The sequence below is a fragment of the Crinia signifera genome, chromosome 7 (genome assembly GCF_055691185.1).
Source record: "Crinia signifera chromosome 7, ASM5569118v1, whole genome shotgun sequence".
Taxonomy (NCBI): domain Eukaryota; kingdom Metazoa; phylum Chordata; class Amphibia; order Anura; family Myobatrachidae; genus Crinia; species Crinia signifera.
In genome coordinates, this window is record NC_139223.1 from 171,041,818 (window position 1) to 171,055,677 (window position 13,860).

A 13,860-nucleotide genomic window follows, 5' to 3' on the forward strand; every position below is an offset into this window, starting at 1 on the left:
TTACAGTTGCTTTGGAAGGGATATCCACACCCTTCTCCCGACACACGATCTCGAGGTCATCCTTCGACATTCCATTGAAGTCCGCCATCTTGCGCGTTCTCCTGGCTGCAGTTACTCCTCCCTGAGTAACTCGGCTTCTCCAATCGGGTGACTGAAGAGCCGCCTGGGTTATCCCACCGGCTTGCCACCAATTTCTGTGACCGGACGCCTGCCCTTAGCTCTGGCTACGCCCTTCGGGTCCACAGATAGCGGTTCCTGGTCTCACGGGACCTGGCCAATAGGGGATTCCCTGTTACCGTCAGTAACCGCCTGTTACTGACTCCACCCACTACGCAGTGGGCGGGGTTATCGTTGCCACCACCAGACTCCTCCTACGTGGCGTCTGGAACCACGGATACCTCCTCAGGCCCAACCGCTGGCCCTGAGTACTACCTGCGTCGACACGCTGCTGGTGTCGACTGGTCCCCCACTGGTCACAGACCAGACCTCTGCTTTGGTAGCTGGCAGAGCGGAGACTCGGAGACGCTGGATGCTATGCCCAGAACAGCCGGAGAACGGAATTATTGCAATTAATTCTGTTGGTCGCAGATGAAGCAGACTTCTTGGGCAAAAGATGGTTTATTTGCTCAAGTAGAAGCTCTGAAAAGAGCCCTCTCCTAGGTCCCTAGGAGGTACAGCATACAAGTGATGTTACAGCATTCAGATACAGGCAGAAGTACAACAACTTGGGCTCACAGGCCCTGCTTATAAGGACAGAAAACACACTGACATTGTCAGATCCTCCCCCATACATTTACAATTTGCATCTCAATCTGACATGTTACTTCTAGTGCATAAAGAACCAAGATTACATACTACAAAGGATGAGTCCAATTTCCTTAGCATATATAAATTCCAGGAACAGGGGAGATATTTATCTCCTGGACATGTTTACATAAAGAAACACAAATGTCTGCATTACCAACACCTGGCACACAGGATGGCCTGGGTTCAGTGACCCATCACATATAGTACATAAATTTCCTTATCACCAAGATTTGCTAAATTCCTTCCCCCCAGAAATGTACAAAGTGCATTGTAAGTCCAGAATGCATTCCTCAATATTCAATACAATATACCCAATATATGATGCAGTCCTAGCTCAGTGCTACTCATACAGTTTAAAACATGTCAAGTGCCCTTGTCCTGGATAACGGCAAAGCACGGAGAGTTAACCCCTTCAGTGCTGTAGCCGCCATTAACCCCGTGTGCCGGGCTCTCCGGCCACACTTGTGTCTCCATTCTCCTCATCACAACCATGTCACTTGTAGCCCTGAACCTAGTAACATCACTAATCCCGTGTTACACTCTGTGCTGCTGGGGACCCTGCTCGTCTCACTATATAACTCTCAGTCTGTGGCCTCCTGCTGCCCCATTCTCCTCCTCACATTATGTCACTGTCCCTGTCACATGCAGCCCTGTCCTCACTGACACATCACTCATCTCCTGATATACTCTGTGCTGCTAGGGACCCTGATCCTCCCACTATATAACTCTCAGTCTGTGGCTTTCTGCTGCCCCCCATTCACCCCCCCACCCTCACAACATGTCACTGCCCCTGTCACACGGAGCTCTGTCTTCACTGACACATCCCTCATCTCCTGATATACTCTGTTCTGCTGGAGATGGAGACCCTGCTCCTCTCACTATATAACTGTCAGTCTGTGGCCTCCTGCTGCCTCCATTCCTCTCCTCACATCATGTCACTGCCCATGTCACATGCAGCCCTGTCCTCACTGACACATCACTCATCTCCTGATATATTCTGTGCTGCTGAGGACCCTGCTCCTCCCACTATATAACTCTCAGCCTGTGGCTTCCTACTGCCCCCATTCTCCTTCTCACATGTCACTGCCCCTGTCACATGCAGCCCTGTACTCACTGACACATCCCTCTTATCCTGATATACTCTGTGCTACTTGGGACCCTGCTCCTCCTACTATATAACTGTCAGTCTGTGGCTTCCTGATGCCTCCATTCCCCTCCTCACATCATGTCACTGCCCCTGTCACATGCAGCCCTGTCCTCACTGACACATCACTCATCTCCTGATATGCTCTGTGCTGCTCCAAAATATTAAATAGTATTTCAGTTATTATTTGAATATATAAAGGACCACCATTAGCGTGTAATCTGCATCCCCTGATGAAGTCTACAAGGACGGGGGCATCAGTACGGGAAATCTAAGTTTTGGTGTTTACCCAACCAAATGGATTCCCATGACCAATGACTATCTGGGAGGTGTACAGCGAACGGTTAATAATTGTTTTAACATATGAATCTTGTTTAAACCTTTTATTATAATAAATGTCTAGTTGGGTTTATTGGAACTTCTACAGATTATGCCATACTGTGATGCATATTTTAATCACAGAGCCTCATGTGTTGGCAGGGTTACAGTAATACCCCACTCCGAAACAGGGTCACATGATGCTATTCAGTATGTAAGATATGGGGTTGGCTTGTTCTCAATGGGATTGTCTTACGTAGACCCCGGGGAAGATGTTTCAACAGCTTCTGTCAAGTATCGAGCACACTGAAATGACAAAAGCCGGTTGGTTGATGTGGCCAAATACCCCACTGTATCTCTCTCCAAGTCTTGATACACCTCCCCCTCAGTCACTGCCGCAAACATGTCGGCAATACGAAACTACTGCGAATGACAAAAACCACAATTGTCCCTGTTGATCAGAACACTCGCTACTCACCGTCGCTCTTCTCCATGACCTCTTTCTGACATGTGTCCTGGACATTGACCGTGCAGTTGACTATAAATTCTGGGGATGAGCAATCATCTTTCTGGAACTCCTCGCACTGGTAGCACTGGATCTGCAGAGCGAACCCTGCAAGGACAAGGTACGGTATCAGTCAGATCTGATGGCTTCCTGCCAGCTAAAGTGTCACCAGACCTTGAAACATGAACTTGTGGGAGACCAGATGCTCTTTATAAGTTAGGTTACCAGACACTTGGGAACTTACAGACCATCATCTTCTGTCTACTTCTTTCTGATCTAACAGAAGTAGATGACTAGTTTAGTAATCTCCTCAAAACATCACCATGCTCCAACTCTAGACCGATGCGGCCAAAGACGACTGTTGAAGCATCACTACCAAATTCAACTGAGGGCTCCATTAAGGTTGAGGTTAATAACTGCAGGGTAGATGTACTGAGCCTGGCGTCAGGATGTAATAGAGTCTGAGCTCGTCGGAGGTGGAGTATGCCGGACAAACACATATTAATATTTTTTTTAACTGCCAATAATTTGACAGGCATGGCTTTGCCTTAAAACTATTGCTGCTTTAAAAAAAAGTTCGACCAGCACCCTGTACCCCCCGGAATATATATATTTTGTTAACTCAGAACTTTTTCCATTTGGAAATCTTGCAGACTTTTAGTGAAACACAGAGGAGAGCGGGTGAAGTTTTTTGTTTTACAAAAGTTTTTTTCCAGATTATTAATTTCAAGACACTTGAATCACAGAGAGGGGTCAAAGGGGACGTAAACACACAGTTTGCCTCTTTTACTCAAACTCAACACTTCTCAAACTCCACCCTCTGGACCCAACACGTTTGCCAGATCATCCAGGTCACCAACTGTCACATTTGAAAGATCCACCGGTATACGCAAACTGTTGGTGGTCCAGGAGGAACCAGATTGTGAACCTGTGGATAGCGGCTGCACATCATCCTCTATGACACACAATATACAGATGTGTCCTCATACACTTTGGGGTAATTTCACTACAGTGTTTTTGTAACTCAAAAAAGTGAGCGATATTGTCCATAGCAACCAAAAAGATTCACCTTCTAGAGGATAAGGGGGGCAAAACAAACATTTACCGCTTAGTGTATAAAGCCCATGGGTTCTGGGTATGGATTAGTAGAAATAGGTTTGCGCCTTTAGAAATGTGATAGCCATGTTTAAGTTATATGGTTTAAGGCAGGCATGTCCAAACTATGGCCCTCCAGCTGTTGTGAAACTACACATCCCAGCATGCCTTGCAATAGTTTTAGCATTCCCTAATAGCAAAAATATGGCAAGGCATGATGGGACTAGTAGTTTCAGCACAGCTGGAGGGCCATAGTTTGGACATGCCTGGTTTAAGGATTTCATTACTGAGGTGTAGCTGAGACTTTCCCAAATAAAATCCTAAAAAATAAATAAAAAAATAAAAAAAACACATCAAAATCACGTTATCTAGAATATCTCCGGGCTATGTAAATAAAATATTAATAGAAGCCACAAAAAGCAGCTGAAATGCTGTAACTGTATCGGAACACATGCATATTTACATCCCCGGCAGTCGGAAGGTGCAGCCGCCAGTAACAGGGCTTTAAGGAAAGAAGCATTGCTTCCAATTTATTATTTTATACACTACGTATAATTTTATGCTGCGGAACTCTACACAGACAGGGAATGGAAAGTGACTCATACAGGGTCAGAATAAAAACTGAGCACTTATAATTGGTGAGACATTGATTTAATTTACAGAAAGATCCGGATTACGGAACTCAACTGTCCAACTTAGAAAGCAAACAGTCCCCTCGAATCAGGACTATCCCATCTAGTTAGCCTTACACCTTTCCTCAACTGCCAGACACTTGGGTGCTACTGCCATGTTTATTAGGGCCCGATTCTAAGGGAGGCTACAGAAAGAATTGCTGAGGTCATCTGATATATGGCATATGTCCATAAGGTCAACAGTAAAGGTCAACGGTGTCTAGATCTGAAATGAAAATGATCAAGGTCAACATGAGTTTTTCCTGCTGCGAGGTGACATCAAAGTGCTGACTCCTCCTTAGTGATAGGAGCTGGGTGCTGCATTGTAATATTTTGTGCAGCACTTGTCTCCTGTCACTATGTAGGAGCCTGGAGCTGCAGTGAAAGAAGACTCTGGGGCAGGCCACAACCCTCAGGCCACCGCAGTGACAAAAATGGGGACCTGGGATGCAAGCTCACACACTCTACCCATGAGGCCTCATCCTTTTTTTCCAGCGCACAAACAATATATCGACCTGCAAGCAGGTGTCCCCAGAAATATGGGTGCCATTGGTCGACCTAATAACTCTTGACCTTAATACTGTCAATCTAAGGACCAGATACCCTTCTGATGTGCTAGACAAGCGCCCAGGAGATCATAGCTTGTATGTTATCTTCATATGCATGCATCCACTATGTATATGCCCTGCTTGGCACCCATGCGTCTTCCGTGTATCCCCCATGTGCCCGAGTTTCCACTGCATAAACCCAAACACTACCACTGCATGACCCCAACATGTCAGGGTATCAACTGCATGACCCCAACATGTCGGAGAAGCCACTGCAGGACCCCAACATGTCGAAGAAGCCACTACATGACCCCAACGTGTCGAAGAAGCCATTACATGATCCAAATGTGTCAAGAGAAGCTGCTGCATGACCCCAACATGTCAGAGTTACCACTGAATGACCCCAACATGTCAGAGTTACCACTGAATGACCCCAACATGTCAGAGTTACCACTGAATGACCCCATTGGAGAATCCAAGCATGACTCCAACATAAAAACATGCTCCCTTTGCTAGAACTTCTAGGTTCCTAGGGGGACATGCAATAAAGTACGGCAAGGTACAACTTGCTGTAAACAGGGGTGATTCTGGCCTCCGAATCACCAAGCCGGATACCAAAATACCAGGGAAGATCTAATGAAACCACCGGCAACATTACCTGTGTAGTTTCACAACAGCTGGTGGGCCACAGTTTGGACAAGCCTGTCCTACAGTCACTGTGATGAGCACTGCTACAAAAGGTAACGAGGGGAGGAATAGTATACATAGTATCCATCACTGAGCACCTCCTCCAGTCACTGTGATGAGCACTGCTACACAAGGTAACGAGGAGAGGAATAGTATACATAGTATCCATCACTGACCTCCTACAGTCACTATGATGAGCACTGCTACACAAGGTAACAAGTAGGGGAATAGTATACACAGTATCCATCACTGAGCACCTCCTCCAGTCACTGTGATGAGCACTGCTACACAAGTAACGAGTAGGGGAATAGTATACACAGTATCCATCACTGACCGCCTCCTACAGTCACTGTGATGAGCGCTGCTACACAAGATAACGAGGAGGGGAATGGCATACACAGACACAATTACAGAGCTCCTCCTACAGTCAGTGTCATGAGCACTGCTACAAAAGGTAACGAGGAGAGGAATAGTATACACAGTATCCATCACTGACCTCCTCCTACAGTCACTGTGATGAGCGCTGCTACACAAGGTAACAAGGCGAGGAATAGTATACATAGGCACCATCACTGAGCTCCTCCAACAGTCACCGTGATGAGCACTGCTACACAAGATAACGAGGGGAATAGTATACACATACACCATCACTGACCTCCTCCTACAGTCACTGTGATGAGCGCTGCTACACAAGGTAACAAGTAGGGGAATAGTATACACAGTATCCATCACTGAGCACCTCCTCCAGTCACTGTGATGAGCACTGCTACACAAGTAACGAGTAGGGGAATAGTATACACAGTATCCATCACTGACCTCCTCCTACAGTCACTGTGATGAGCGCTGCTACACAAGATAACGAGGAGGGGAATGGCATACACAGACACAATTACAGAGCTCCTCCTACAGTCAGTGTCATGAGCACTGCTACAAAAGGTAACGAGGAGAGGAATAGTATACACAGTATCCATCACTGACCTCCTCCTACAGTCACTGTGATGAGCGCTGCTACACAAGGTAACAAGGAGAGGAATAGTATACATAGGCACCATCACTGAGCTCCTCCAACAGTCACCGTGATGAGCACTGCTACACAAGATAACGAGGGGAATAGTATACACATACACCATCACTGACCTCCTCCTACAGTCACTGTGATGAGCGCTGCTACACAAGGTAACAAGGAGAGGAATAGTATACATAGGCACCATCACTGAGCTCCTCCAACAGTCACCGTGATGAGCACTGCTACACAAGATAACGAGGGGAATAGTATACACAGTATCCATCACTGACCTCCTCCTACAGTCACTGTGATGAGCGCTGCTACACAAGGTAACAAGGAGAGGAATAGTATACATAGGCACCATCACTGAGCTCCTCCAACAGTCACCGTGATGAGCACTGCTACACAAGATAACGAGGGGAATAGTATACACATACACCATCACTGACCTCCTACAGTCACTGTGATGAGCACTGCTACACAAGGTAACGAGTAGGGGAATAGTATACACAGACACCATCACTGACCTCCTACAGTCACTGTGATGAGCACTGCTACACAAGGTAACGAGTAGGAGAATAGTATACACAGACACCATCACTGACCTCCTACAGTCACTGTGATGAGCACTGCTACATAAGATAACAATGAGCGGAATAGTATACACAGGCACCACCACTGACCTCCTAAAGTCACTGTGATGAGCACTGCTACACAAGGTAACAAGGAGCGGAATAGTATACACAGGCACCACCACTGAGCTCCTCCTACAGTCACTGTGATGAGCACTGCTACACGAGGTGGGAAATAGTATACACAGACACAATCACAGTCCTTGCACGGTCAGATGCATGGCTAAAAAACAGATGTGACTATTATAACAGAAACTAAATTGTTCCTGGCAGCAAATCAGACTGTGCGGCCAAATGAACAGCTACCACTGCCCAAACCCCGCACCATCGTTCATGGGGCCTAATTCGCACCTGAGTGAACAGGATGGAATCACCCCCAAAATCGGACCGTTGGCTGGCTAAAAAAGGATGAAATTATTATTATAAAACACAACATAATATGCTGCGATATAAAATAAACGGTAAAAAAAGCAATAAAATAAATTATCCGGGAAGGCAGTTAATTAGGTTTAGGCACTGGGGGGGGGGGTTGCCCCCGATTGAAGAAATGTAAATTAAAAGTAGTTAACACACAGGAAACAGCATCATGCCAGACTGTCAGCCCCCATATAACAGTAGTGCACTCTCTCCGTTACCCTCGGAATTGTTATTTGAAATGTCAATGTATCGTTTGTATTAATCCTTATCCTAAGGCTGCGCTGGCAAATTGGATATGTTGGATATGTGACACTTGTGTATCTGCGTGCGACTGAGTGGGCACAGGAAGTAGAACGGTACTCGGCGTGAAAAATCCACGGCAGCTGTATCGTAGCACCAGTGCGCTGATTTGCATATCGAATGAATCAGCATGGTCTACAGGTGCATCATACCGGCATCACGTTGGGACTGTCACGCAGAGTCTTATGGGACCTGGGGGACTGCAGCAATGATGTACGACATGGGTCTTCAAACTGTGGTCCTCCAGATGTTGTGAAACTACAAATCCCAGCATGCCTTGCCACAGTTTTGCTATAAGGGAGTGTTAAAACTGTGGCAAGGCATGCTGGGATTTGTAGTTTCACAACATCTGGAGGGCCACAGTTTGAAGACCCATGATGTACGACAGGCATGTCCAAAGTCAGGCCCGGCGGCCAATTGCGGCCCGTGCTGTCATTTCAAGCGGCCCGCAGCCTCCAGCTGGAAGCGGGCAGAGCATCAGGTGTGGGAAGCACAGAACAGGACACTAAAGGTGGGGCCCCGGCGAGCGTGCCTTTACCGTGCTGTCTGCTGCAGTGAGGAGGTGCCGGCCCGCCACAGTCAGATGTGTTTGGCGTCCTACCCCTACTGCTGCAATCGAATATCACCCTACATAGTGAATGGGGGTCATGCAGTGAATGGGAGTCATACAGTGAAGGAGGGTCAGGCTTGGGGACATACAATGAATGGAGGCACTGATGAACATTAAGAGAAGGGGGGAAGGCTGGGGGACAGAGTGAATGGGTGCAGAGTGGGGAACATACATTGAATGGGGGATATACAGTGAAGGAGGGACAGGCTGGGGGACATACAGTGAATGGGGACAGGCTGGGGGAAATACAGTGAAGGGGCAGGCTGGGGTACATAGAGTGAATGGGGGCAGAGTGGGGGACCATTCTGATGTGATTAATGATTCTAAGAATGTCAGGCTGAATGGTCGGCCCCCACACATTTACACTGCACCAAATCTGGCCCTCGTCGCAAAAAGTTTGGACACCCCTGATGTACGAGGACACATCTATAACTGCGCAACTGCCACAGCAAAAGAAAGCAGAGGCGACAGACTGATGGTAAATGCTCTTTTCTAAAATAAAGCACTTACTTATTGTCCCCACTTATATCACTACCTATAATAGCCAATCCTGCCTCTGTGTGTACTGGCGATAGAGGATAATATGGCACATTAGGGTCCTCCGAGAGCAGCGCAGACGTACAATCCACACCACACAACAATAAAAGGGCACACCATCCCTCTCCCGGACTGGCTGATGTTATTTATCCGTTCCCAGCTGTCTGTCTCCGATAATGGAATTGTACATTCAGACCATACTGTAGCGGAGGCATCAGAGCAGAGGAAAACACACAGCACAGTGAGACGCAACATTCCGCCCGGGGGATTGGGGGCTCAAAGTAAGCGGTAAAACCTTACATGAAACACAGAGTGCACGCTAATCGCAGCCGCCCATCCTTTCCTGCCCCGGATCGCTCATAGAAAACAAGGACTAATGGAATCCTAATAAGATCCTCTGTAGCTGGCACTAAGCAGGCGACAGGCAGCTAGATGACTGGACGTAAGCATCGGAGAGGGTCACAAAGAGACAGCGACGGGGGGAGTGCAGTACGGTGAGAGGGGGAACAGCTGAGCGAGAGAGATTGGGACATATTGCTGGTGCCAGAGAGGGGTAAGTGGCACAAAAGAGGCATTGAGAACAGACAAAGTAGGCAGCAAAAGGCAGAACGGGGATCAGGGACAGGAGGGGGGTCTGCCAGGGGCGGCAATAAACACAATTTAGAATAAGAGCAGTAATGATTGAGAGGAGGAGGAAGAGGAGGGTACACGACGGGATACAGAGTGAGATTGGGATGCAAAGGGAATGATATACAGCTATATACACCTAGCAAAACAAGTGGCACAGCCATGGGAGAGAGAGATGAAGGAGATGGGCATCGGCAGGATGTACACTGGGAAGAGAGAGGGCAGAGACAGGTGCAAATACAGAGAGACAGCAGGAGAGGGGCACAGAGAGAGAGGGCAGAGACAGGTGCAAATACAGAGAGACATCAGGAGAGGGGCACAGAGAGAGGGCAGAGACAGGTGCAAATACAGAGACATCAGGAGAGGGGCACAGAGAGAGGGCAGAGACAGGTGCAAATACAGAGAGACATCAGGAGAGGGGCACAGAGAGAGGGCAGAGACAAGTGGACATACAGAGAGACAGCAGGAGAGGGGCACAGAGAGAGGGCAGAGACAGGTGCAAATACAGAGAGACAGCAGGAGATGGGCACAGAGAGAGGGCAGAGACAGGTGCAAATACAGAGAGACATCAGGAGAGGGGCACAGAGAGAGGGCAGAGACAAGTGGACATACAGAGAGACAGCAGGAGAGGGGCACAGAGAGAGGGCAGAGACAGGTGCAAATACAGAGAGACAGCAGGAGAGGGGCACAGAGAGAGGGCAGAGACAAGTGGACATACAGAGAGACAGCAGGAGAGGGGCACAGAGAGAGGGCAGAGACAGGTGCAAATACAGAGAGACAGCAGGAGATGGGCACAGAGAGAGGGCAGAGACAGGTGCAAATACAGAGAGACATCAGGAGAGGGGCACAGAGAGAGGGCAGAGACAGGTGCAAATACAGAGAGACAGCAGGAGATGGGCACAGAGAGAGGGCAGACACAAGTGGACATACAGAGAGACATCAGGAGAGGGGCACAGCATCGGGAGAGAGATGAAGGAGACGGGCACCAGCAGGATGTAACCTGGGAAGAGAGAGGGCAGAGACAGGTGCAAATACAGAGACATCAGGAGAGGGGCACAGAGAGAGGGCAGAGACAGGTGCAAATACAGAGAGACATCAGGAGAGGGGCACAGAGAGAGGGCAGAGACAGGTGCAAATACAGAGAGACAGCAGGAGAGGGGCACAGAGAGAGGGCAGAGACAGGTGCAAATAAAGAGAGACAGCAGGAGAGGGGCACAGAGAGAGGGCAGAGACAGGTGCAAATACAGAGAGACATCAGGACAGGTGCAAATACAGAGAGACAGCAGGAGATGGGCACAGAGAGAGGGCAGAGACAGGTGCAAATACAGAGAGACATCAGGAGAGGGGCACAGCATCGGGAGAGAGATGAAGGAGACGGGCACCAGCAGGATGTAACCTGGGAAGCGAGGGGGCAGAGACAGGTGCAAATACAGAGACACCAGGACAGGGGCACAGCCATGGGACATAGGCGAAGGAGAATGGCTCCAGCAGGGTATAACGTGGGCAGAGAGAGAGAGAGGGCAGAGACAGGTGCAAATACAGAGAGACATCAGGAAAGGGGCACAGCATCGGGAGAGAGATGAAGGAGATGGGCACCAGCAGGGTATAACGTGGGCAGAGAGAGAGGACAGAGACAGGTGCAAATACAGAGAGACATCAGGATAGGGGCACAGCATCGGGAGAGAGATGATGGAGATGGGCACCAGCAGGGTATAACATGGGCAGAGAGAAGTGGACATACAGAGAGACATCAGCAGAGGGGCACAGCAAGAGAGTTGATTTTAGAGGAATAATCACTGACAGATGGAGGAGTTAGTGACTAGCCACCAGACACAGTACAAGCACTCCGGACATAGACAGCGCAGAGACAGTCACATACACGGGGAGCGGGACACATGGCAGAGGGACAGACACAGCCGGGGAGCGGGACACATGGCAGAGGGACAGACACAGCCGGGAAGCGAGACACATGGCAGAGAGACAGACACACATGGCAGAGTGACATACACAGCCGGGGAGCGAGACACATGGCACAGGAACAGACACGGGGAAAGGAGACTGAGACATTGGATAGACAGAAGAATATAGAAGACAGAAAGGAGGCAGGGAGCAAAAGGCAAAGAGAGGAGAGAGGTAAAAACATAGGGGCGGGGGAAAAAGGCAGAGAGACAGAATGAGGGGTAAATGCTAAGGGACTATAGTGACGAGGAGCAAAGGGAGCAGCAGGGAAGGGCAAAGGCAGAGAGACGAGGGGCAAAGAGAGAGGGGCAAAGGCAGAGAGACGAGGGGCAAAGAGAACAGGGAAGGGCAAAGGCAGAAAGACGAGGGGCAAAAGCAGAAAGACGAGGGGCAAAGGGAGCAGGGAAGGGTAAAGGCAGAGAGACAAGGGGCAAAGAGAGAGGGGCAAAGGGAGAGAGACAAGGGGCAAAGAGAACAGGGAAGGGCAAAGGCAGAAAGACGAGGGGCAAAAGCAGAAAGACAAGGGGCAAAGGGAGCAGGGAAGGGTAAAGGCAGAGAGAGAAGGGGCAAAGAGAGAGGGGCAAAGGGAGAGAGACGAGGGGAAAAGAGAGCAGGGAAGGGCAAAGGGAGAGAGACGAGGGGCAAAGGGAGAGGGCAAAGGCAGAGAGACGAGGGGCAAAGAGAAAATGTTGAGGGGCAAAGAGAGAGGGGCAAAGGCAGAGACACGAGGGGCAAAAGGAGAGCTGCGAGGGGCAAAGGCAGAGGGACAAGGGGCAAAGGGAGATGTGAGTGGTAAGACAGACGGGACAGGGGGAAGGAGCGAGGGACACAGATGGACAGGATGAGGGGTAAAGACAAAATATAAGGATTAGAGAGAAATGGGATGAGGAGTAAAGAGTGTGGGGTAATATAGAGAGATGAGGGGCACCTGTGTGGGGTAATAGAGAGAGATGAGGGGCACCTGCGTGGGGTAATAGAGAGAGATGAGGGGCACCTGCGTGGGGTAATATAGAGAGATGAGGGGCACCTGCGTGGGGTAATATAGAGAGATGATGGGCAGGACACATAGATGGGAGAAGACATATGGGGGGGGTAACAGGAAAGTAATAAGTGGTAGAAGTAAGAGGGCAGCTGCAGGGAGAGCACATAGGAAATGACAGGAGATGCAGGAGAGACAGCAGAGATACTCGCCCTCACTATAGGATGCACCAGGACAGGTGCTGGGAGACAGGTGCAGGTGTCACAGGACAGACAGGTGTGAGAGGGGAGATACTCGCCCTCACTATAGGATGCACCAGGACAGGTGCTGGGAGACAGGTGCAGGTGTCACAGGACAGACAGGTGTGAGAGGGGAGATACTCGCCCTCACTATAGGCTGCACCAGGACAGGTGCAGGTGTCACAGGACAGACAGGTGTGAGAGGGGAGATACTCGCTCTCACTATCGGCTGCACCGGGCAGGGGAGATACTCGCCCTCACTATAGGCTGCACCGTACCTGCGCCCAGGAGCCCGCAGCACGTCGCACACATCAGCGGGAGCCACATCCTCCGTCCGGCATCAGAGAGTCATCGCCGCCCTGGGATCCGGTCTCCGGGGGTCTGTGCGCCGCTACCAGCCGCTCTCGGACTCCCGGGGTCTCCGGTGTGAGCAGCATCTCCAGCCCCAGCTCCAGCCGCACTGCAAGCTCCTCCCCCCGGGACACGTCACAGCCCGGGAGGTCCGGGGTCTGCTGCTTGTGGCTGCCCTTCAGTGTGTGCCTCACACCTCCTCCTGCATGACGGGGAGGCACCGTTACCTCCTGCAGTCAGCACTGGAGGCGGGGACCTGCTCCTCCTGCATATTATACCACACACATACCCCTCCTGCCCCCTACACTGATACCCCCTACTTATTATACCACACATACCCCATCCTGCCCTACACTGATACCCCTCCTCCTTATTATACCACATATACCCCTCCTGCCCTACACTGATACCCCCTGCTTATTATACCA

At 49.7% G+C, this 13,860-nt stretch overlaps 1 protein-coding gene across 1 annotated transcript in view; it reads right to left on the reverse strand.

Moving 5' to 3' along the window:
- Positions 1-13,656, reverse strand: part of LYPD1 (LY6/PLAUR domain containing 1) — a 70,067-nt gene extending 56,411 nt beyond the window's left edge. Inside the window, exons 1-2 of the mRNA XM_083154346.1 lie at positions 13,360-13,656; positions 2,748-2,882 (exon numbers count right to left, since the gene is read on the reverse strand). Of these exons, the coding sequence (XP_083010472.1) occupies positions 2,748-2,882; positions 13,360-13,408 (184 nt within the window). The 5' untranslated portion in view covers positions 13,409-13,656. The remainder of the gene's footprint in view (positions 1-2,747; positions 2,883-13,359) is intronic.
- Positions 13,657-13,860: the final 204 nt, after the last annotated feature.